The following is a 27,047-nucleotide window of genomic DNA, read 5'->3' as shown; positions in this document are numbered from 1 at the left end:
AACCCTAATAATAATACGTCTTACCACTTGCCTAGATTTAACTGTTAAAAACAATTAGTAGAGGTTTTTGTCCTGTTTGAACTCATGGTTCCTGTCACAACCAGGTTGACATCTAGATATGTAGTTCCGAATCTCTTGACAACTGGGATTCTGAAAGTTGGGAATGAATGTAAGAATGGCAGTGATTTCTGTTATTCCACTTTGGCACCAGAATGGGTACTAAAGCAGTCTTAAAAATCTACAGCAGCACTATGCAGTAGACATATATGTGAGCCACATATGTAATTTTAAATTTCTAGTAGCCACACTAAAAAAAGTAAAAGTGAAATTATTTTTAATATATATTTTCTTTAGTCCAGTATATCCACATTATTATCATTTTACGTAATTAGTATAAAATATTAATGAGATATTTAATATTTTTTCATGCTAAATTTTTGAAATCAAGTGTGTATGTTATGCTTATAGCACATCTCAATTCAGGCTAGCCATATTTCCATGCTCACAGCCACCTGTGTGTGGCTAGTAACTACTAACCATAATGGACAGTGTACATACAGAACTTTTTGGAATAGGAGTAGTTTAAACATCTATTTCTAGGAATCTGTTGGACACCTTTCTTTTTCCCTTGTCTATTCTCCATTTATTTCTATCTAGATCCCAGTTTCTCTAGGGTTAAGGTCAGTTGCCCTCTCTCCCTTTTTCCCTCCTCCATTTCTTTGTTTTTTTGAATTTTTCCCATAGTATTTCACTAAGTTGTTCCCTCCACTTGGTCTCCTTGATTTGTGTTCTCCCAGTCTCTTCTCCCATTTCTCCTTTCTTCTACTCTCCTCCTCTCCTTTTACCTCCTTCCCTGCTTCATCTCCTCTTTCTTCACCCTTCCCTATCTGCTTCCCCCATTCCTCCTTCCTTACCTGTTTCTGCTCTCCTTTCCTTCCGCCGTCACACCACTGTAGAGTATAGAATGATGCATCTCTGTAATGAAGGCCCTAGGCTTTTGAGCTTTTCATATTCTTGTTTGTTTTTTGTTTTGCCATATCCTTTGTTTACAGTTTTCATAATTCTCTCTGAAAAGGGCTGTAGTAGCCCTCTTATATGCTGTTTTAAATTATTTATGGATTTAAAAATCAGATAAACATACTTACTGGAATTTTTCTACAATATGAGGGACTAAACCTTGGGTCAGGGTGTGAGGGGCTGTTCAATTAGTAAAATCCATGAACATGAGACTTGATAAAAACTTACTTGGCTGCCTGGTGATACAGTGAGGAAAGCATGAACTTCAGATCAAGTAAATGGGATCTTACAGCCCAGCTCTGACCCTAACAAGGCAGTCTTGGGCAGATTTCTTTACTCAGAGATAATTTTGCTGCAATTAGAAGCAAGGTGTCAGTACAGTGCCTGGTACATAATATATACTCCATAACAGGTAATGCCTTACAACCTAGGGTTTGTTTTTTGTTTTCTTTTGCATTTTTTGCCACTTTTCAGGAATTTTTGTTGACTCTAAAAAGGTGAGTCTGCTTAATGGCTTGAGTTGCAGGTTGGTAAGCTGTTACTGTAACAGGGTTTTTCAACATGAGCAACATTGACATATTGGGCCAGATAATTACCTGTTTGGGGAAGCTGTCTTGTTCATTGTAGTGTGTTTAGCTGCATCCCTGGCCTCTACCCACTAGATAGCAGTAGCACACCTCCACCAGTTGTCACAAGCAAAAATGTCTCAAAGCATTGCCGAATGTTTCCTAGGGGACAGAGTCATCCCCTAGGTGATTAATAAAGGTCTGTAGGTTTTATTATAAAATTTCTCCAAATACCTAGCACAAAATAAATGCTTATTGAATTTAATCATAATATAATATGTCTTTGAATTCCATTTTGTTAGCGAGCTACGTTAATATATATTTACAGAGCTGGTATTCCTTTAAAATCTGTAAGTTCATTAACTTACAGAGTAAAATTTGTAAATTCTTAGAAATCTCTAAGAATAGCTTTATGGAATAAGAAAATAAGAAACAGGATTATGATTCCAGGAGACCGGTTAGACAGGAGTTAGTTGGTCACCCTTCATTGTGTTCCTATAATAGGTTATATATGTGTCTACTAAATTTTATCTGCTCTTTTATCATTATTATTTATTGTGTGTGACTATCTTGTTAAACTGAGTTTATTAAATACAAGAAATATGTAGTATTTAATTTTTTACTCTTGTATCCCTCTCTTCCCCAAATCCTGGCACATATCAAGTGTTTAATTAAAGGTATTGTATTACATTGGGATGATTTTGCAGTTTAAATAAGAGTTTTTGTTGTACTAGCATTTGTTTTGTTATTAAGTAACAAAACAAACTAGGATTAAGTTAATTTAGTAGATGAATGGGACTAAAATGTTGTAGAGGGTGGCCTTTATCTACAGAATTAAACCTCCTTTTAAGGTATAAAGAGAGGGTGCTAGTGTTGTGATCCTAGAACCATGTGAATGTCACACACCCATGCTTGCCTTCTGACATCATTTCACTAGATAAAGTAATGTGTATAACAGGCTGCTGATGAATATAATCTTAGTATTCTATTTTTAAAACTGACAACATGCTCATAATCTAAAGACCTGTTTTTAAAGATGAAAATATTTTAGCTCTTTTACATTTTAATGTTCTCTTTTCCTATATTTAATCTCATATAGTAAAAGCTCCAGAGGAATCTTTATTTTGTTCTGTTTTTAAAAACTTCAAAATTATATAAGTTAAATATAAAAATTTAAATGGTAATTTAATATGGTAATTTACAATATATGGTAAAAAGTGAAATTCCTCTCTCACATCTCCTTCCCATCCACCTTCTTACCCTGACAGAAATACCGTTCCTCACAGGTAACCACTAGAAAGTATTTATTCTTCTTCGGTATAATTATAAATACGTTTGTGTGTGTGTGTGTGTGTATTTCAGTGGGTTGTGAGAATTAAATAAGCTAAACAAAACGAAGTGTCTAATATAGTGCTCAGTTTATTTACCATTTATTATATGTATACATAAAGGTTTTTTTCAATGAGATCTTGAGATTTATTGATTTGTAGTTTGTGTTTTTTCCACTTTCCAATATATCATAGAGTCCTTTCCTTTTCTATAAATGTAGATCTACTTTTTAGTAGCTGTATATGTGTGTGGATAGATGTATGTGTGTGTGCATATCCATCCATATGTATGTATATGTATGTGCATCCAGGTATACATACATATGCATAATACATATACCGTAATCTATTTAATCATTCCATCATTAGAAAATAGAAGTTTTTTCCTCCTTTTTGCATTTTAAATTAATGTATTAGTAACACTTGTGTAATGTCTTGTGTAGGATAGAATTTTAAAAGTGTAATTATTTAGCCAAGAGCATTTGTACTTTGTATTTTAAAACCTACTTATAATTGCCTTCTGAAAAGACTATGCTGTGGAATTCTAATTTGTGATAAGATTTTTTGAAGTTTGGATTATTCTTTCTGTTGCTTATTGAGGAGAATTCTTTAGTCAACCTTCAGAGCCATATAAGTAAAATGGGAATAGCATTTAACTGCCCAGTTTTAACTGATCATTATATATTTTTTAAAGTTAATAATTTTAATAAGCAGCTCAGACATTTTTATTACCTAGAGACGGTTTAGACTTCTATTTTAACTTTGTCAGAATATAATATTGTTGATAGCCCCCTTTGATTATTTTAGTATTTGTAAGAAAGTTCTGTGGATTAATGATAACAAATAGATTGATGTTGCACATGGATTTTAATAGGCAAAATATACCAGTGACATGTTATCAAAACCTTTACCTCATTCATTCATTCATTCATATTATTTTTTGGCCATGCTATGTGGCATGCAGGATCTTAGTTCCCCAACCAGGTATCGAACCAGTGCTCCCTGCAGTGGAAGCGTGGAGTCTTAACCACTGGACTTCCAGGGAAGCCCCATACCTCATTTAAAAATAAGATATTATGTAACAGTATTTGTTTTGTTTATATTAAAAAAATTAAATTTAATAGTTATGCTCATAAAATAATTGCAGACTTATGATATTGAATGCTTAAGTTGGTTTATAAGTAACAAATGTAACAAACCTAATTCAACTGAGCTAAAGTATCAATAAAAGGAAGTTATTTACTCTCATGATGTGGAAGACCACATGTCAGGTCTTAATTTCAGGCAGAATGACCTAGAGGTTGAAAAAATGTTAATTGCATTCTGTCTCTCCATTTCTCAGCTCTTTCTTTTAGGTTAGCTTCATTCTCAAACACTTTCCATATGACTAAGATACATCATCTTTATAGCTTTCAGTCATAAAAGGAGAGGGTAGCCCTCTCTTACAACTTCTACATGAACTCTGGTCCTATTTAGTGACATTAAGCTAGGTATTGTGACTGATAGTCATAAAAACACATGGGGTGGGGAGTGACTGAACTCCAGTGAAATATGTGATGTCTAATAATTTAGCATTTTAAGCGACTGTTAGGATGCTAATTCTTACATTTTGAAAGGTCTTTAATGATTTCTAAGCATCAACAGTAATTTATTCTTAATATTAAGAAACCTATGTGGTAGGGCTTCCCTGGTGGTGCAGTGGTAGAGAGTCCGCCTGCCGATGCAGGGGACATGGGTTCGTGCCCTGGTCTGGGAAGAGCCCACATGCTGCGGAGCGGCTGGGCCCGTGAGCCATGGCTGCTGAGCCTGCGCGTCTGGAGACTGTGCTCCGCAATGGGAGAGGCCACAACAGTGAGAGGCCCGCGTACCGCAAAAAAAAAAAAAAGAAACCTATGTGGTAGGGCAGGCATTGTTATAAGATAGAATTGAAGAAATTGCTACCTAATGATTGAAGGTTAATTAGTAATTCAGTCAGTAGTTGAGGCAGGATGAGATTCCCATTGTTTAAATTTACCAGTTCAGCGTTCTTCTTGTTATTTTTGCCTATCTCTTTCCCAGAGTTAAGAGTTAAAGGGTTTCAGCTCAATATCAAAAAAACAAACAACCCAATCCAAAAATGGGCAGAAGACCTAAATAGACATTTCTCCAAAGAAGATACACAGATTGCCAACGAACACATGAAAGGATGCTCAACATCTTTACTCATTAGAGAAATGCAAATCAAAACTACAATGAGATATCATCTCACACCGGTCAGAATGGCCATCATCAAAGAATCTACAAACAATAAATGCTGGAGAGGGTGTGGAGAAAAGGGAATCTTCTTGCACTGTTGGTGGGAATGTAAATTGATACAGCCACTATGGAGAATAGTATGGAGGTTCCTTAAAAGACTAAAAATAGAACTACCATACGACCCAGCAATCCCACTACTGGGCATATACCCTGAGAAAACAATAATTCAAAAAGAGTCATGTACCACAATGTTCATTGCAGCTCTATTTACAATAACCAGGTTATGGAAGCAAACTAAGTGTCCATCAACAGGTGAATGGATAAAGAAGATGTGGCACATATATACAATGGAATGTTACTCAGCCATAAAAAGAAACGAAATTGAGTTATTTGTAGTGAGGTGGATGGACCTAGAGTCTGTCATAGAGTGAAGTAAGTCAGATAGAGAAAAACAAATACCGTATGTTAACACATACATATGGAATCTAAAAAACAAATGAACAGAAATGGTCATGAAGAACCTAGGGGCAAGACGGGAATAAAGATGGAGACCTACTAGAGAATGGACTTGAGGATACGGGGAGGGGTTAGGGTAAGTTGGAACAAAGTGAGAGAGTGGCGTGGACATATATACACTACCAAATGTAAAATAGATAGCTAGTGGGAAGCAGCCGCATAGCACAGAGAGATCAGCTTGGTGCTGATCCCACCTAGAGGGGTGGGATAGGATGGGAGGGAGGGAGACGCAAGAGGGAAGAGATATGGGGATATATGTATATGTATAACTGATTCACTCTGTTATAAAGTAGAAACTAACACACCATTGTAAAGCAATTATACTCCAATAAAGATGTTAAAAAAATGTTTAAAAAAAGATTATAGAGTACTGTGAACAATTCATTGTATGCCAACAAACTGGATAACCTAGAAGAAATGGATAAATTACTAGAAACATACAACTGACCAAGACTAAGTCATAACATATATATGAAATGTTAAAAAAAAAATGGTTCTGAAGAATCTAGGGACAGGACAGGAATAAAGACCCAGACATAGAGAATGCACTTGAGGACACAGGGAGGGGGAAGGGTAAGCTGAGACGAAGTGAGAGGGTGGCATGGGCATATATACACTACCAAATGTAAAATAGATAGCTAGTGGGAAGCAGCCGCATAGCACAGGGAGATCAGCTCAGTGCTCTCTGACCACCTAGAGGGGTGGGAAAGGGAGGGTGGGAGGGAGATGCAAGAGGGAGTAGATATGGGGATGTATGTATATGTATAGCTGATTCACTTTGTTATAAAGCAGAAACTAACACACCATTGTAAAGCAATTATACTCTAATAAAGATGTTTAAAAAAAAGAGTTAAAGTGTTTGATTTGTAGGGTTTGTTTATTTAAATCAGTAGATGATTAGTAAGGTAGTGAGTCAGTTCACTACAAAAATTTTTTATTAAAATAATTTATTCTTATTCCTAATATTTTGGAACTTAACAGTAGATGAACTCCTGGTGATTAAAAGTGAAAGCGTAATGTGTCTTTGATAATCGAAAATTTAGAATCTTATCAACGTCTTCTCTGATTTTTTAAAATTAAATCTATTTATTTATTTATTTTTGGCTGTGTTGGGCTGTGAGGGCTTTCTCTAGTTGCGGCAAAGGGGAGGCCACTCTTCATCGCGGTGCGCGGGCCTCTCGTTGCGGAGCATAGGCTCCAGACGTGCAGGCTCAGTAGTTGTGGTTCATGGGCCTAGTTGCTCCACGGCATGTGGGATCTTCCCAGACCAGGGCTCGAACCACTGCGCCTCCAGGGAAGCCCTTCTCTGATTTCTTATTCCTGATGTATGTGAATTATTTACATATAGGAAATTTAGTTTCTACTTGGGATAATTCTAATTCAAATGGATATTTTCATTTAAGACTGATTAATAAGACCCTCTTCTATAATTCTGTAAACAATATGACAGCACAATTTAGGCACCATTGAAAGCATAGCCCTAATATCTCTTACTGTCCCTGGAAAATAGGCAGATGATTCTGACTAATATACTGTGTTTCATTGCAAAGTGTTTTTTAGTTGTTACTGGTGATTTTTCAGTTTCCAACTGAGTGGACATTTTTCTCAGAAACATTTCTTGCAGTTCAAATACATTTATATTAGGTAGCAGAAAATGAAACTCCTTTCTAAATAATTTCCAAATTGTGTGTGCTTTTTGGAAATCATAATAATAACTTTGAAAAAATTTTTACCTTTTCAACAAACCTGCTAATTCTAGAAAATGTTAAATAGTGAACAGTTATACATTTTGTGGTTTGAGAAGGGGAGTAATTTTGAAATTATGTTTCTCTGAATCTATAGTTTTCTGCAAGGGTATCTAGTAAGTGTGAAAAAGAAAATGCAGGAAAAGAGAACCAAGTATATACTTAGGGGAGAAACTAACTCTTGACAGGCTAAGATTTTTTATACTTCTACGTTTCAAAGCATTTCATTTTATTAACAAACTGTAGCAGAAGAATGGAAATGCTGCCTTTTTAGAAATGGAGTTGTTTTAAGAAAGCAACATTTCTCCCATTTTAAAAGCACAGTATCTTATATGTTAATAATGTTAATAATAGAAAAATGAAGAAAAATGAAGCTTAGAATTTTTTTTAAGTTTATGAATTAGAATACATCCAAGGTCTAAGTGATAACACCATGTTAAGGAGTCCTTTTATTTTTCTTTTTCATTAATATATGGTACCATATAGTGACAGTGCTAGTAATCTGAAATATCTGGGGAATCTCAAATGAATACTAAATTATTTTTAGTAGTGTAGTGATAAGGTTCTTTTTGTATGTGTTTTAATCCTTTGAAATGGGCAATATTTGTATGTGTGTTTTTAGTTAGCTGTTCTGGGAAAAAAATAATAAATTCACTTAACTCATTTTATGTGTTTATAGTCAGAGTATGGTTCTCCAGACTCTTGATTCATACCATTTTTGAGGCTGGAGAAATGAAATAAGATGGTAATGTTCAGTTATTCTATTTTTAAATCCACCCCCTTCCCCCATGTACATTTTTTGTTTTTGTTTTTGTTTTTTCTTTTCCCATGTAGATAATTTTAATACTAAAGTACAGTCACATTTCACTGGGCTCTGGACTTAGACTGGTTTGGTTTGATTTCTGGCTTTACCACTTAATAGCTTTGTGGTGTTTGGAAGTCATATTAGCATCCCTAGCCTCAGTAGTCTTTATTTACCAAAATATTACTTACTTTCTAGGGTTGACAAGATTAATAGTCAATAAATGCTATTTCTGTTACTATTTATGAATACTGTACTGTATGTATAACCCTTCCCAGATTAGGTAAGTAATAGATATTCATTGTAAACATTTATAAAATACAGAAAAGCACAAAAAGGAAAATAAATCACCTATGATACTTCAATTTTTTCATTATTTATTTATTTATTTATTTTGAATTTTTTTTTTTTAATGCAGCAGATCCTTAGTGTACTTTCATTTTTTGATGTTAAAATGTTGATGTATAGACTTCTTTAAAAATGTACTTTAAAAATGTGTATATTTTTAAAAAATATATAACTTTTAGAATATTTTCCCTAACTCACCAATACATTATGCAGGTTATTCCTTGTGTTTCAGTATTATGTAATATTAACATCTGCATAAGGTTCCTCCTTTATGAACATTTTGTTTCTAGTTCCTTATTATTGTAAATTATGTCATAAGGATCTTGCACTTGAACCTACTTTATATTTTAAATTATTAATATAAATCACCAAAAGCAGGTCCTGATTTTGGAGCATTTTTCCAATTTATTTTACAATATGTGTTTAGTTTATAATTCCATCAACAGTGTATTTTCTTATCTGGTTTAATCATGTTAAAAAACAGTTTCTTGCCAGTTTGGTAAGCTTTATTTAAATGGCATTTTCCAATGTATTTGATTCAGATTTTAGGAAATAGGAAATATGTCATGTTTATTTATCAGTTTTATTTCTTCAGTAAATTCTTTGTGCATTTTATTTGCCTCTTCTGATAATTCTTTCTGCAGTTTGTTTAGACCTTTACATTATAAGGTCCTGCCCATATTACTTTGCTGTGAGGGTGGAGTGTTATGAGCTGAGTTGTGCTCCATCCTCCGCCCACTCCCCGCAAGTTTGTTTGTTGAAGCTCTATCCCAGTACCTCAGAATGTGTCTCTATTTGGAGATAATTCCATTAAAAAGGTAATTAAGGTAAAATGGAATTATATGGGTGGTCCCTAATCCAATATGACTGATGTACTGATAAGAAAAGATAAAGACACAGACACACATAGAGGAAAGATCATGTGAAGACACAGAGAGATGATAGCCATCTACAGGCTAAGGAGCGAGGCCCTTAGAATAAAGAAACTGTCAAGACACTTTGATATTGGACTTCTAGCATCCAGAATCATGAGAAAATAAATTTTTGTGTTACAGGCCACCAGATTTGCTGTTATTTGTCACAGTAGCCCTAGCAAACTAATATAGGGCCTAAACCTTTTGCCTATTATGTTTTTCCAAATATATATATATATATATATATATATATATTTTTTTTTTTTTTTTTTTTTTTTTTTTTTTTGCGGTATGCCGGCCTCTCACTGTTGTGGCCTCTCCCGTTGTGGAGCACAGGCTCTGGACGCGCAGGCTCAGCGGCCATGGCTCACGGGCCTAGCCGCTCCACGGCATGTGGGATCTTCCTGGACCGGGGCACAAACCCGTGTCCCCTGCATCAGCAGGCAGACTCTCAACCACTGCGCCACCAGGGAAGCCCTCCAACTATTTTTGACTAATATGTTATTTAACTTTTAATTTTAGGTATGCCATTGGTTTTCTAGAGGTCTAGAAATTTTCCTGTCTTGTCCCAAAGCTTAGGAAATCTTACATTATTATTATTATTTTTTTAAACATCTTTATTGGAGTATAATTGCTTACCATGGTGTGTTAGTTCTATTGATATACGTATGTATAAAAAGTCTCATCCTTCTCAGTATTTAAGTACTTACAACATTGTATAACAAAACACAATAAAAACAATAAATAAAAAATTTTTCATACTCTTTGACACTCTAAACCTTCTTTGTTTATCATATTTCAGAATTTTAAGGAATTTATAGGGATACCAGTATAATCATTTTGGATAAAGGCCTGTGAAGGAAAGCTTTTTAGCTTGTTTTGCTTATTTACCTATTTACACAGCAGTTTCCTGCCACATAAAGTTATCATTTTTATAGTCTTTTCCCCTGCTTTGAAAATGTTACAGTATCTGAGGGTTCCTGTATTCCTATCCCCTACCCTGTTCTATTTGCAACATCTTTCTTTTTTTTTTTTTTTTTTTTTTTTTGCCTCTGAAGAAGAAATTGGACAGGAAGTTTTACAAGGATCCTACCAATAGAACAGTGAGTTTATATCATTAGTTTTTTTGCTACAATATTGTGCTTTTTCACAGAGGCAGATGTGCTGGTCACTTTGGTTGGTTTTTAACTTCATAACTTCATACTGAGGAAGAGTATTAATAGCACTTGAAGACCCTTCTGATCCTTCATGTTAATGAAATGATCAACTTTCTCTTTAATCCTTTTCAGTTAGGCCCAATAAATAACTTGTGAAGCTTTATGTAACTTGTAGATAAAAGTCAGTTTTCAAAACAGACTAGATCACCATGATATGTTGTCATCCAGGTGGGGTGCAAATAGCTAGTATTAGATCAGTATTCTTAATGAAAAAAAAAAAAAAAGGAAAGCCTGTTTGAAGGCATCAGGCAACTACTCTGGCTGTAAGTGGGGTAGGAACCAAGACTTCAGAGAAGAGAGAATCTTGTGGAGATGATCTAACTTCTCCAGGAACATTTACCTGGGGGATACTGGCTAATGTGGAATGTGGACAGGAAGCTAAAAATGTAGACTGTAGTCCCAGGAGTACTACTGCTGAAACATGGGAAAAACAGCACAGAGCTTTTGATGGAGACCATCAAATGGGAGAAATCAAGTAAAAGGAGATTCTCCCCTCAGTACATGTATTTGTTGAATCCTGGGATGGGAAATATAAAATCCTAAGCAGAAAATCTTTGAAAATCAAGGTGGACTTTCTAGTGTTTTTATAAAACAGAAATGAGACATGTCATCCTCTTGAGATTGGTCCCCTGAACAACAAGCTTTCAGTTGAAACCTGGGGGAAAAACCAGGGGTAGACTGAGTATTACCAGGGCAGCAGCCTAATGTGGACTCACCATTGTCTATTGGCCTGACAAAGAGAAGGATGAACCCTTTGTGGAGAAAGATGACATAGTCAGGAATCTCTGCAAGTTTTTATGTACGAAGATTATAGGATCCACCAAAAGAACTACATGACCAGAGCAAAAGGAAAAACAGGTAATAAAAGCAGACTCAGAGATTATCTACATCATTCATATCCATTTAGATGATAAGCACTTTAAATATTTAAAATGTAGTTAATATATCAAGAAAATAGAGGAAACTATGGAGAAAATAGGTGAAAAATGAAGATTTTTCATTATGATGTTGGATGTGTACAAAGTTAAATGGAAACATGGTATGTAAAATTAAAAATTCACTAGATAGGTATAATAGAAGATTAGACTTATCAAAAGATAAATAAATAGGAAACACCCAGCTGAAGGACAGAAAAAAAAGGAGAAAACAGAAAAGAGGACTTAGAGATTTGTGGTATACACAAAAAGATTGAACATTTGAATTACCAGAAAAAGAGGAGAGAGAATTGGGCAAAACTACTTTTGAAGAGATACAGAATTTTCTAAAACTGATAAAATATATCAACCTAGAGATTTGGAAATTTCTGTTTTCCCTAAGCAGGGATGCAAATAAAACCACCCTTGAATAGCAAGAGTGCTGAAATAAAAGATAAAAAAAATCTTGAAAGGAATCTGAAAAAAAGGATAAGACCTTCAAAGGAGCACCAGTAAGACTCACATCAGACTTCTCAACAAACAATGGGAGCCATCTTGAAATTTTTTTAAGAAAAGAGCAAACCTAACAATTTACATAAATCCAACAAAATGTCCTCCAAAAACATAAGTGGAAAAAAATCATTTCTGGACAGACAAAAACCAAAAAAATCCATTGCCAGCAACCTTGGCTATAAAACAAATGAAGATACCAATAAAACAGATCAACAACAATGAACTGAGGATTCTTTAGGCAGAAGAGAGAACATCCCATAAAGGTACCACTGGAGTGAAGAATAATGGAAGTGGTGAATTTGAGAGTAAATATAAATTTATATTGACTAAATATTAACTAAAAACAAAAATAATGTCTTATGGGCTTAAAAGATAGAAAAAACAAAAAGTGAAAGGTGAGAGGAGTAAATGGAGTTGAAGTATTGGAGTCTCATATTATTGAGAACATGGTAAAGTAGTAATTTCTGTTAGACTGTAATAAGTCAAAAATGCGTGTTATAATCTCTATGGTGACCACTAAAAGAATAGTTGTTTTTTAAAGATTAATTTATTATTTATTTATTTAATTTATTTTTGGCTGCGTCGGGTCTTAGTTGCAGCATGTGGGATCTTCATTGAGGCCTGCGGGATCTTTTGTTGCAGCACGCAGGCTTCTCTCTAGCTGTGGCGTGTGGGTTTTCTCTTCTGTGGTTGTGGCACATGGGCTCTGTAGTTTGCAGCATGCGGGCTCTAGTTGAGGTGCGTGAGCTCAGTAGTTGTGGCACGCAGGGTTGGTCGCCCCGTGGCATGTGGGATCTTAGTCCCCTGACCAGGGATCGAACCCATGTCCCCTGCATTGCAAGGCGGATTCTTTACCATTGGACCACCAGGGAAGTCCCAGGAATAGTTTTTAAAACGGTAAGGGTATGGAGGGGAAAAAAAGAATAATAAAAAACAGCTGGTTAATTCAGAAAAAGGCAAGAAACCTAGAACTGTCAGGTCAAATAAACGATAAGATGATAGAAATAAGTCATATTTAGACAGTAGAATCATATATTTTTCAAAATTTTATTAGAGAAAAATACCTTTTTTTTTCCAGTCTAAAAAGGTAATGTATTAAATAAGCAAAAATACATGCTTATGTTTATGCATACTTGTTTTGTTTTTCTGACAGCTGCTTTGTGATATTGGCCACAATGAAGAAAAACTGGGTTTTAACTATGAGGATATCATAATTTGGTAAGTATAGTTCAGTTGCCTTCCTCATCCCTTCTGGATTTTAGTAATTTCAGTTTTAGTAATTTTAAACTAAAAATAGAGTATAACACCTTGTTTTGATTTTATAGAAACAGTTGTGTGAATGTTAGAAAAATTCCAACATTTTAAACTGTCATCCTGTTGTTCTTACTGATATTTTGTAATTATCAAATACAAAGAACCAAAGCTAATGTTGAAAAGTACCTGGACTTCTACAGTCTAAACTTCTAAGTTAAATCGCAGAATAAAAGTTCTCATATTATTCCCAAGAGCAAGAAGAACCTGTACAGTTATCTCTAGATCTCACCTAAGACACAGTGTGCTTATGGCAAACTTGATTTGCTCAAGCCCACGAGAGGCGTAATGTTACAGTTCCATAGTCATCGTTTTGGCATTGTTTAAAATTGGTATAAGTAGTTTCTTCCTACTGTCATAAAGTATTTTTATTTATTGGTTTAAACCAATGATTCTTTGGGAGAAGTGAAACAAGTAGGTAGATAGAGAGGGATAGACTGTAGAGGCATATGTGATACAGATTGAAAAAGGCATATTTAATTTCCCACTGTTTATATAAAATAAACTACAGAAGGTAGAAGAAAACTCTTAACATTTGCTTGATTGGTAGGAATATACCAAGGAGGCAAAATTTAAAAAATAACATTAGTGAAGTTCCATGGCTTACAGTGAATGATTTTTATATATGTAAAATGACAAGTATCTTTGCTTATTTCAACTGAAGAAGGATTTGGTACCATAATTTTATGTGTATTTGAAACTCATGCAGCAAGATTTTTTGTTTGTTTGTTCTCATATAGCTTGCGGTTAGCTTTATTGAATGAAGCAAAAGAAGTGCGGGCAGCAGGGCTACGAGCTCTTCGGTATCTCATCCAAGACTCCAGTATTCTGCAGAAGGTGCTAAAATTGAAAGTGGACTATTTAATAGCTAGGTAATTTTCTTAGAGCTCCCTATGTTTTTATATGTTTTTTAAAATTGTGTATTAAGTTTTAGCATACCTACCATAAAGTATACAGATATTTAGTGTAAAGCCTGATAATTTTTACAGGTAGATACAATCAAGTACCGTATTATCCTGAATAAGATATGGAACATTTTCAGCATCCCAATCAAGTTCCCTTGTGTCTCCAGTCAGTAGTAAACATTACTCTGACTTTTTTCATCCTAGACTAGTTTTTCCTATTTTTGAGTATCATATATTGGAAGTATGCATTACTCTTTTCTTTCCTCAGTGTTATCTGTGAGATTTATCCATGTTGATTTAAAAAAAAATTTCTGTGTAGTATTTTATGTTGTGAATAAAGCACAATTTATTTAATCCATTCTGTTGGTTTTTTTCTTGGTTGTTTTCAGTGTTTGGCTATTTTGAATAAAGCTGCCCTGAACATTCTTGCATAAGTCTGTTGGTGGACGTGTGCACTCATTTCTCTTAGGTATATATGTAGGAGTGGAATTGTTGGGTGATAAGTTTTATGTATATTTAACTTTAGTAGTTACTGCCTAACAGTTTTCCAAAGTGATTGTACTGATTTCACTCCTACCAGAAGTGTTTGAGAGTTCCAATCCCTCCACATCCTCATCAACATTTGCTCTTTTCAGTTTTTAATTATACCCTTTTCTGCTGTGGTTTTCATTGTGAGTTTCATTGTGGTTTTAATTTCTGTTTCCCTTTCATTTGCTTGCTGACTATTTGGATATCCTCTTTGTCTTTTGCTCATTTATAAATTGGATTGTCTATCTTTTTGCATAGGAGTTCTTGATGTCTTCTGGATATGATTCCTTTCGAGTATACGTATTGAGAATATCTTCTCAAAGTCAGTCTACCTTGTCTTCTTACTCTTCTTAATTAATAAAATCCAATATAGCAGTCTTTTATTTTATAGTTAATGTTTTTGGTCTCTTTGGACGATAATATCCTATTTTTTCTTCTAAAGGTTTTATTCCGTATATGTTGAAATAGGTGTCAGGTCACAATTCATTTTTATCAATATCCAATAAATATTAGAGGCATTTAGTGAAAAGATTCTCCTTTCATGTCTAAATTAGTTTCATTTTTGTTGTAAGTCAGGTAACTGATAAGTATGGATCTGTTTTTGCTTTCCCTATTCTCTTTGTTTGGTCTATTTGTCTATTCTTGCTCCATTTTCTCCCTGTTTTAAATGACTGCAGCTTGACAGTAAGTGTTGATATATATTAGTATAAGTCCTCCGGCTTTTCTTCTATTTTGGGTTCTGTATTTCCATGTGAATTTTAGAAAATCAACTTGTTAATTTCCATAAAACTTTCTGGGATATCAATAGTAATTGCATTGAAGCTCTGTGTTAATTTGGGGTGAATTGATATCGTAATAATATCGAATCTTCCAAACCTTTATTTATTTGGAACTTTAATTTCTCTCAACATTTTGTAGTTTTCTATGCAGAGAGGTCTTGCACATATTTGTTAGGTTTATCCTAAGGCATTTATTAGATGATATAGTATTAATGTAATTAAAATTTTTCTTTTTCATAGTTTTTGCTGCTAATATATAGAAAAATAATTGTAGGATTTTATGTTTTGTTTTTGTATATTCTTATCTCGGTGATCTGACTAAATTCACTTTTTAATTCTAATTGTTTTTAAGGTTATTTTAGAGTTTCTGTGTACATTAGCATTAATTGCAAATGATGACCCTTTTGTTTCTTCCTTCCCAATTCTTATATTTTTCTTTTCCTCACCATATCGCACTGGTTAGAATATTGCACTGACTAGAAATGGTAATTGGATAACTATGTTTTGCTCCTGAACTCAAGTTGAAAGTGTTCAGTATTTTGCCATTATTTATGATACTTGCTGTAGACTCTTAGTGGATTTCTTTGTATTCCTTGTTTGCGTTCCTGAAGTAAACACCACCACCTTTTAATGATGTCTTTTTATTTTACATATAACTGTATTGGGTTTGCTAATATTCTGTGGAAAAATTTTTGCAGTTATGTTTATGAGAGGTATTGGCCTATATTTTTCCATTGTTCTAATATTCTTTTTGGTTTTGGTATCAAGAGTATGTTTATAAAACAACTAAGGAAATGTTGCCCCCTTTAAAATTCTCTGGAAGAATTTATGTAAGAACTTATGTAAGATATTGCTTTTTACCTTTCATGATTAGTAGAGTTCACCGGCAAATCTGTCTGGCCCTGGGGTTTTCTTTTTTAGGAAGTTTTAATATTATGGACTCAATTTTTTTTTATTTTGGCTGCGTTGGGTCTTTGTTGCTCCACGTGGGCTTTCTCTAGTTGCGGCGAGTGGGGGCTACTCTTCATTGCGGTGCGTGAGCTTCTCATTGCAGTAGCTTCTCTTGTTGCGGAGCATGGGCTCTAGGCATTGGGCTTCAGTAGTTGCAGCATGTAGGCTAAGTAGCTGCAGTGCACGGGCTCTAGGGCACGAGGGCTTCAGTAGTTGTGGCACATGGGTTTAGTTGCTCTGCGGCATGTGGGATCTTCCCAGACTAGAGCTTGAACCCATGTCCCCTGCATTGGCAGGCAGATTCTTAACTACTGCGCCACCAGGGAAGTCCCCCGTCAGTTCTTGCTTTATATATTTTGAAGCTTTGTTATTGCATTCATATTTAGAATTGTTAAACCTTCTCATTGGGCTAATCCTTTCATAGTTATGAAAGGTCTCTCTTTATTCCTAGTAATACTTCTTTTATGAGTGTTCATGTTATCTAATGTTAATATAGCTATACCAACTTTCTTTTACTTAGGGTTTGCACAGTATATCCTCTTCTGTCCTTTCACTTTCTTTTTTTTTGTTGTTGTTCTTACATTTAAGTTTCTCTCCCGTTAACATCATATAGATTTTTTTTTAATCTAGTTTGACCATCTTTGTCTTCTAATTGGATTAGACTATGTCTAGTGGTTTTTTATATGCAGGGTCTATGTGCTTTATCTAATGTAATTATATTTATGAGTTTGTCATCTTGCCATTAGTTTTCTCATATATTTGACTTTGCTGTCTTGCTGTTTGTATTCTATTTGTCACGTCTATTCTTTGCTCTTGCATTGCTCCTTCTTTGTTTCTTTGGGAATAATCAAGAATTTTTTCCTCTTCTATTAACGTCTTGGTTTTAAAGCCTTTTCTTCTATTAGCAGTTGCCCTAGAGATTACATTTATCCTCGATATGTTAAGGTTTACCATTTTTATTACAAGCAGAACAATGCAGGAAACCTCTTCCAGCTTGACCATCAGCTCCCCTCTGCCTTATTTCTACATATATTTGTAACCCCACAGGATAGTCCTGTTATTGTATTAAATTGGAACTAGTGATATTTATCTATGTTATTTACCCATTCCAATATTCTTCCTTCTTGCATTTCCACCCTTTTATCTTGTGTCACTTTCTTGAATTTCCTTTACTATTTTCTCATAGTGTAGGTATACTGGAGTTGAATTCTCTCATATTTTATTTGTCTATAAATCCTCTATTTCCCTTCCCATTTGAAGGCTATTTTTTGACCAGTTACTATTTTTCAATGCTTTCAATAAGTTATTGTCTTCTGGATTTTGGTTTTTTTTGTTGTTGAACAGTAAGTTGTCTCTTCTTGTTGCTTCTTCTTCTCATTTGGCTACTTTAAAGGTTTTTTTTCCTTTTACTTTCTCTCCTATCCCCTGGTACTCCAGCTATAGAGTGTTGAATCTGTTCACTGTGCCACATGTCTCTAATGCCCTTACTGTATTTTCAGTCTTTGTTGTTGTTAATCTTTGTGCTTCAATGTTGTGACTTTCTACTTACCTGTTTTTTGTTTTTTGTTTTTTTTTTGCGGTACGAGGGCCTCTCATTGTTGTGGCCTCTCCCATTGCGGAGCACAGGCTCTGGACACACAGGCTCAGTGGCCATGGCTCACGGGCCTAGCCGCTCCGCGGCATGTGGGATCTTCCCGGACCGGGGCACGAACCCGTGTTTTCTGCATCGGCAGGCGGACTCTCAACCACTGCGCCACCAGGGAAGCCCTACTTGTTTTTTTAATAGTCCTCCATCCTGCTAGTAAATCAGTCTCTTGAATTTTTTTTTTCTTTTTTTTTGTGGTACGCCGTTCTCTCACTGTTGTGGCCTCTCCTGCTGCGGAGCACAGGCTCCAGACGCGCAGGCTCAGCAGCCATGGCTCACGGGCCTAGCCGCTGCGTGGCAGGTGGGATCTTCCCGGACCGGGGCATGAACCCGTGTCCCCTGCATCGGCAGGCGGACTCTCAACCACTGCGCCACCAGGGAAGCCCCCAGTCTCTTGAATTTTTAATTTCAGTTATTGTATTTCTGTGATTTATATTTTACTCTTACTTAAACATTCTAGGTCTCTGCTTTATTTTCTTGAGCATAATAATCATTGTTATTTATAGCCCTCTTATGACAGCTCCAGTATGTGAATCACCTGTGTTCTGTTTCTATTATCATTTTCTTTTCTTGGTTTTTGGTTACTCGACCCTTTGTTTTAAAGCATACCTCATGTTATATGTGATTGGATGTGAACATTGTATGTTAAAAGTTTTTGGCTCTGGATCATGTTATTTTTCTCTTAAAAGAGTTAAGCTTTATTGTGGAATGTTGGCTTATCACACTGATTGTGTTAAATTTTGTTTTTTTTCCTTTGCCTTTGCTCTAGGAAGTGGCTATATGGAGTCTCAAGTGAAAATGTAGATATTTAGCAGAACGTCTTCATCCCGACCAGCCTTGAGCCCTAACATCTTTCTTAGAATATTATGTACCTGCTAAAATTTCTGCTCAGTTCCTTGGCTTCTCAGCAGTAGCTTTTTGCTTGGTTTCTTGGACTTTAATTCTGCATTTGTACAACATAGAAATTGGCAAGTGCGTTGGAAAGGGGATGGCACTCAGATTCTTGCTTATGCTCCTATTTTCTTTTCTTTGAGATTTTTTTCCCCTCAAGTCCCAGCCACTTTGGTTGACCTAAAGTTCAGTCTGTGTCTCCAGTACAGGAAGATTTTTGCTTTCTTTTAGGACTCTATTCCCCTAAAACTGGGGATTGGCAAGTGTCCCCAGGGACAAAGCCTGAGTGGATATGGAGCTTGTGCTTCTCTTTCCAGGGATTATTATCCATTGCCCTTTTAACAGTTGCTTTACAAATTACTATATTTAGCCTTTATAGTTATTTTTGGCAGGAGGATTGGTCTGATCTCTTGTGGCCAGAAATGAAATTATATGTCTGTTTGCATCTTATTAAAGTTGTTTTAGATTAATTATATTCAGATAGCAGAAATGCTTTTGAATAGCAAATTATCTATGTATTGATATATAAAGTATTGATTAGAATTGTGAACTGTCTAAACATAAGTAAAAATGAATTATTCTTCTACATAAACCAAAGACTTTAGAAATTGAATAATTTAATAAATTTTACAGAGAAATGTCAGTTAAGTGATATATGAGCATTAATTTTTGAAGTACAGTCACATTTCAAATTATATTTTGGTAAAATAGAATTATTGGGGCTAATATAAGACTTTTAACTTAGTTATAACATGTAAAATTTAGGCTCTGGTTAAAATCACAATTAAACTAAAACATAGGCTTTGAAATATTTTTCCTTCACAATTTTTATAAAATATTTGTGAACTTTATCAAAGATAGGTGAATATTTTTTCAGTAGATTTCTGATATTTTGCTTTATAAATGTTTATTATTTTTGTATAGATGTATATAATTCTATAAATTACTTACTATATTCTTCTTTCCTGGAGTTTTAAGTGAAATAGTTTTGAAATGTTTTATTATAATAAGTATTTATCACTAGAGATATTAAATTAAATAAATATTTGCTGGTAGTGAAAAATAACTTGTATTAACATTTACAAATACTGTATTGACATGAACATGGGTCTGATCATGGTATTATACAAAAAATTGTTTAATAAGATTTTTATCAATAATTAAATATTTTATGTATTATTTAGGTGCATTGACATACAGCAGAGCAACGAGGTAGAGAGGACACAAGCACTTCGATTAGTCAGAAAGGTAGGCTCTATGTCTGAGAGTAAAGGCAGATTTATGATTTTCATATTAAGCATTTTACATTTTTAGATTTAGACTGTGAAATCTTTCTATTAAAATTGAAAGACTGAATCCTCATTAAACATTTTTATTTTGTTAAAATTATATATGAGTTAAATAAGTCTATTACAACTTCAAGGTAAGCATAGATATGTTGCGTAATTATTCTATGTGATTGGGTATAGCTAGGTCAGTATTTTTTATAAAATATTTATTGTAAAGAATATTTCTTCCTGCAGTAGGCATATAAATGAAATTACTGCTTTGATATGTTATTGGAGAAAGAGGATTACTTGCCCCCAACCCTTATTTTTCTTAATTATATGCTTGGAGTTAATTCTGTTAAATGAATGTCAAAAATAATTACAGGCTGATTGTTTTGAAGATGAATTTGGATACATCAGTAGGCACTTGGAATAAACAATTCAGGCCATTGTACAGGATAAAAGGTCAAAATCTAGACTCTCCAAGAGAGGGTGTTGAGGATAATCCATAATGCTTCTAATGAGAGGCCTTCCAGGAGTTTTTTTAAATTGTTATTTAATGTGATGTGATGCCCTAATGGCAGAGGAATAGAGTAAACTGAGAGTTAATTTTGTTTGTGTAAGAATTTTATCATGTTTCATCATAAAGTATCATGTTTCATCTTAAAAATTCATAAGACTGTTGCAGTGTATGTTTGTTTTAATATAAAAACATCTAAGATTATTTAACAGTTAACTTTTTTAGCTCTTCTCCTTTTTTCCCACCTTTGAATACAGTGCATGCTCCAGAATTGCAGACTGTTGAGTTTGTGCATTAACTAGATCTCCTCTTTTTCCTTTTTCTTCCAGTTGTTCAGCTTATGGTTAGTAATAGTACCCACAGGTGAGCATAGTAAGGAAGAAGTAAATGGATGAGTTGTCTTAAAAGAAGTTTGCAGTTCTAGTTAAGAGTGATATTGGAGATAGATTTTAAAAATGTTTGTTATAGGGTAAATTGTTATGTTGGCACCATGATTTGACTCTTCATATTTAAATATAAAAATTAGGTTATGTTTTTTACTTACACATACAATCTCTTCTACTGCGTGATCTTGAGAATTCAAGATAAGAAAACAAAATTTGTTTCTGAAGAACCTAGAATAACTCTTTGGTTATTTGAGTTATATATATGTCAGTATTTATCATACTAGGAATTAAAAGTGAGAAATCAAAAAATATATTAACATTAAAAAATAACAAACTCATTACAAGTAAACATAACATTTTTATAAAAATAACTATATTTTCCAAAAAGAAAGTTAATGAGTAGAGTGGCATTATTTTAGATTTATACAAATTTCTCTAGTGTTTGTCCTGATAGAAGATACCTGGATTGTCATATTTGCTTTTGTATTCAGTCTCTTGTGATTTCACATGCAGTGGAGCCTCTGGAAAACTTCCATATGTACTTGTGAGAGTAAAAAAGACAAATAATGTCTTTGAATTACTATGAAAATAGTTTTCACTTTGCAGAATCTCTGAAAATATCCTCGGGACCCTCAATTTTCTGGACCACACTTTGAGAGTTGCTGCCTTAGAAACTGCGTTCAGATGAAAAAAGAACCCCAAATGGATTAAATTAAATTCAGCTTCTTTGAATTATTCACTAAATATTTTATATCTGTTTTGTACAGTGTTTTGTACAAGTTACAATTTAATTTATAAAATAGGCCAGTAAAAATAAACAGACCCTTGAAACAATTCAGAAATGCCATAACAAAAATGTAATTTTATTTTGTTATCTTTTGAAGAAGGCAGATATCATTTGTGGATTCAAGGGCGGGAAAACTGCTTGTACCTGGTGGTAAAATACAGGCTCAAAGATAGAGTTATGTCACAGGATTCCTCCTTGGTTTAGCTAAAAGCAGTTAGAGTAAAAGGGAAAGCAAGGTTGCTGAATGAACAGTGGCCTCTATTGGCCAGAGGAACTATAATTTCACTAATACTTTTAACAATTGAAGCACATATTTCTTTTTTTCCAGCAACATCTTGGCAACTGAGCTAGTAGAAATTAATGTTAATAATATAATTGCTAGGTCACTGTGGGTTCTTTGTATGCATTCAGAACAGTTTTAAAATTTTCTGTGCAAATAATAATGTTTTTTAAAGGAAAAGCAAAAACATTTGTTGCTTTAGGATAACTTGCTTTATGAATAATTAAGGAATACTCATGTTACTTTTTCTTCTCTTTCGCCTATTTCATTCATTTAGGAGATTTTGTTTGTTTGCTTGGTTTTTTTTCAATGTCTCTGATTTTTTCATGTCTCTTTCTTGCTCTAATCCAGGCAATCCTTCCTGATTCTTGTCTCTCTCATTATCTGTATTATTTTCACACTAGTCAGCTCTTGCTACTATTTATCCAACTTAACTTTTTCTTACTGTCTGCCTAATTAAGCCATTATTTTCTTCATATGTCATTTCTTTATTCATGTAATATGAGATTAATATATCACAGATTTTTTTTTAATAGCTGAAAGGGATTCATTTAAAGGAATCACTTGCCCTTGATACACAGCAAGATATTGTCAAAGCCAGCGTGAAAAATCCAGTTCTCCAAATTTCCAAACCTACACTGGCCCACGAATCCTTTTGGTATTAAGCACAACCTGCTTATCTTGGCATTCAGAGCCCACTTTAAGGGCAACCAATTATGACCCGTCTCATTATGCCATTATATGTGTAGACAAGCTGCCCTCCACCACTGCTGCGATCACTGTTTCTATCCTATTCTTTTCATTTCCATCCCTTTCTATATTATATTCACCTTGCAGTCTAAGCTGTAATTTAAAATATTTCCCTTAGAGAACTCAGTGTTTCTCTAATTCTTTTATAGCAGTTCTACAAATTTATTACCTACTTATGATCTTTGATTTGTTTTATATATGTCTGTTCTATCATGCAAAAAAGATGATTAAACTCTTATTTCAACAGAGACTAAATTCTATGACTTTTCCCTCATTGATTACTCACTGATTTATGAGAAAAGTATTCTCTGATTTACACAGAATTTAAGAGTTTCTTTGTGTATATTTTTCCTGAAAAATAAGAAGAGTGATTTCATTTATAAAAACTTTAAATTACCAATATCCATTTCATAGCTCTATACTTGAGATTCATAGAATAGAATTTTATACTTGAAATTCTAGGAATCATCAGATCCTATACATCCTCATTTACAAATGAGGAAACTAAGGCACAGAGAGGATTGGTTTGCCAAGGTAACAGTTTATTAATGGCAGATTTGGCCCTGGAAGCCAGTTGGTCTGGCTTCTAGCCAGCTCTTTTTAAAATACATTACATACGTCTTATTGTCTTGGGAATTTTCTTACAAGCCCCTTGTAAGTATAATAATAGATCAATAAGTACTAAAATACAAATTAATATCATAAGAAGTTAGAATTTTCTCACTGAGGAAGATCAGTTTCTTATACCTCTTTTCCCTTTCCTCTTCTTTCTTCAACATTTTTGATTAATGAAAAATACTGTTTAGAAACAAATGTGAAAGTTTTTGTAGATTCTAAGGTTATTAGACATCTATTTTATGGTTGTGGAACAGTATTCTATAATTTCATTTGAAACTTGTCATATCACATAATGCTGCTTAAATGAGGTAAACCATTTACAAGTACTCTAGCCAATATAGATCTCTGCTTTGAGCCTCTATAGGATTTAACTGGATATTAATTTAGTTATATTGTGTCCTCTAATTGTGTCATAGTATAAGTCTTATTTTTCAACAGGATATATATAGTAACACCCAGGACAGATTAATTATCCCCAGTATTTATCACTACCCAAACAGAATAAAACATTTTCTTCTATTCCCACTCCAAGGACCTGCTATTTTGAAATACTTCATCTACCAAATAGTCTTTTACTTATTAAAGTGTAATTAACTACATAATTTTTCTTTCTGTTTTCCAAACTGAAGATACATGTTATCTGTTTTCAGTATTCCAAATATGTTATTGCCAATTAAACTTTTCATTTAAAATGAGATTCAACAAAAGTTTTTATCACCAGAGATATACTGTTTCCATCACAGTTTTTGAAATATTAAAAATAGATTATGGAGAGACTGCTGCCTGCCTTGAAGTAGCAAATAACCATGAGTGAGCTGCCCATGACAGGGACCTGAGGGCAACCTCTAAGAGCTGAGGGCAGTTCCCATAACAACCGAAAAGAAAATGGGGACTTCAAAAAAAATAGATTATGGATTATTAAGTTTGCCTTTCAGTATAGCAACAAGTGAGGGTTAGAGAAAGTGAGATGATGAGGCATCGGTTGCAGCAATCAAAGTAAGAATGAGGACCCAAATCAGAGTTTGTTGGTGGAAAGAGTTGAGTTAATGAGGTAAATTGATAGGATGCAGTGGTGATAATATATAGGGAAGGAGTCAGGAATATAGTAGTACAGTAGTATGTTTGCCGCTGTTGTCACCACTGATGTACTTTGTCTAGTTACTGAAAAGTTGTTTAAAATAGAGTTCCTATCCTAGAGGAGCTTAGAATCTCAGAAACATTATATATTGGTAGTCAACTAATTTATAGTCTGGACTATTAGGGAAAAAAAGCCGACACTTTTTTCCATGGTAATGATTATTAACATTTATTGCATCAGTTATTAGTTATATTAGTCCTTTGACATGTTCATTTGAAGCAGACGATTAAAATTAGTGCCTGGATCTTATAAATATTCTACGGTCTTAAACACCTCAGTCTGAATAAAATAGGTTTTAAAAATGCATTATGAAGTAACTTCTTTCTCTGATTTCTCCCTGTTACAGATGATTACTGTGAATGCTTCATTGTTTCCTAGCTCTGTGGCCAACTCATTAATAGCAGTTGGAAATGATGGACTCCAAGAAAGAGATAGAATGGTTCGAGCATGCATTGCCATTATCTGTGAACTAGGTCAGAATTTTCTTTGAGTAATGAAAATGTAGTGTTTTAGAAAGAATATATAACACTTTTTAATGCCTTTAATACATTAATTCTTTAGGTATTGGTAAAAAGATATGTAAAAGTAGGACATTCCTGATAGGGAAGTAGTGGACTTGTTTAAACAAATCATTTCAAAGTGACATTAAAATTCTATAAATTTTAAAGTTTTACTTATCATGAAATTTAATATATAGGAATTGTCCAGATTCCAGTAATTAGAATAAAATCTCTTTTATTTTCTCAGACATTAATTAACCACACTGTATCTTGATGTGAGTGCAAAACAACAATTCACTCTACATTAAAAAAGAATTCTAAATGAAAAAGGATTTAAGAGTTAAATGGGGAAAATATTGGGGGGGGAATGGATGACTATCTGATCACGTAAGGAAAAGGAGTTTTGAATTATCAAAAGAAATCAAACAGATTTCAGCAGCTGTAGATTTTATTATAAGGAGATAAGAAAACATGCAGTACCAGAACAAAGAAAAAAATAAATGTAATAAATAAGTTCTTTACCATGACAGGTAAAGAACTTACTTATATACAGATCAGTAGGAAAAATAAGTAATTCTCAAAGAAATGCATGGCTAGTCAAAGTATTTTAAAAGTTCAACCTCACTTATAACCAAAGAAATAATTTTTAATGACAAGAGAAGATAATATTTTTCCCCACCAAAAGCAGAATGGTATAGGTTACATTCACTCTTGATATAATAAATAAATTAATAACAAACGTTTAAAGAAACAAAAGAGCCAGGCCTTATCATTGAGAGTCTAAAAATACTGTCCACAGTACCTGTTGATTTAGAGAAAAAGTCAGAAATTTGATTAAGGAAATTCTGAAAAATAATAAAAATTTGACTACATGTCAATGTATGGGATGCCTGGAAAGTTATATACTCGAGTTAACTTCTCACTATAAGATGCTTTTATAATTAAGCAAAAAGTAATGAAAATAAGTGAGTGAACCCAAGAAATAGAAAAAGAAGAAAAATAAATAAATTTTAACATAAGCAGGAGGAAAGCAATAATGATTCTGAGTCTTAGAGAACAAGATAGATTATTTAATCTAATCTGTATTAATGGAAGAAGAAAAAAATGATACACAGGCAAACATACACTATTGTTTGAAAAATGCAAAAGTCAGAGAAACAAAAGATTAATAGAATGAGAAAGAATTAATAGGAGTTTTAAAAATTATGAGATAATTTTTTTATATATTTGAAAATCTTATTGATTCAGAATGGGTTTTCAGAGAAAATTTTAATTTCCAGTTGACTCAAAAGAGTAGAACACATGATGGATCAAAAACCATAGAAGTACTTGATGAATTAATTGCCTCCAAAAAGATTCATTCAGTTAGTTTTGTCTTAAAAAAATTGTTTCAAGGAACAAATAATTCTCATATAGTATAATCTAATTGAGAGCATTAAAGATATGGAAATTTACCAATTTTAATTTAAATTAAACTAGCATTTTATATACATAAATACACAGATATGCACATACACACAAATACACGCATACATAAAATGAAAGAATGCTACTATGTTAACATTGTAGAATATTTATCTCAAATTACCACTCATACTCTTTTTTTAATAAACTTGTTTACTGATTTATTTATGGCTGCATTGGGTCTTTGTTGCTGAGCGCGGGTTTTCTCTAG

General features: G+C 33.7%; 1 protein-coding gene across 5 annotated transcripts in view; it reads left to right on the top strand.

Annotated features, from left to right (window-relative positions):
* Positions 1–27,047, top strand: part of RICTOR (RPTOR independent companion of MTOR complex 2) — a 121,842-nt gene that overhangs the window by 34,703 nt on the left and 60,092 nt on the right. For all 5 annotated transcript variants that reach the window (XM_060092831.1, XM_060092830.1, XM_060092828.1 and 2 more), the window contains exons 4-7: positions 13,269–13,333; positions 14,167–14,298; positions 20,310–20,373; positions 25,219–25,345. In XM_060092831.1, coding sequence (XP_059948814.1) covers positions 13,269–13,333; positions 14,167–14,298; positions 20,310–20,373; positions 25,219–25,345 — 388 coding nt within the window. The remainder of the gene's footprint in view (positions 1–13,268; positions 13,334–14,166; positions 14,299–20,309; positions 20,374–25,218; positions 25,346–27,047) is intronic.

This window comes from Mesoplodon densirostris, chromosome 3 (genome assembly GCF_025265405.1).
Source record: "Mesoplodon densirostris isolate mMesDen1 chromosome 3, mMesDen1 primary haplotype, whole genome shotgun sequence".
In the NCBI taxonomy this organism is placed as follows: Eukaryota; Metazoa; Chordata; class Mammalia; order Artiodactyla; family Ziphiidae; genus Mesoplodon; species Mesoplodon densirostris.
The sequence above is the reverse complement of the archived record's forward strand: the minus strand, read 5'-3'. Positions and strand labels throughout refer to the sequence as shown.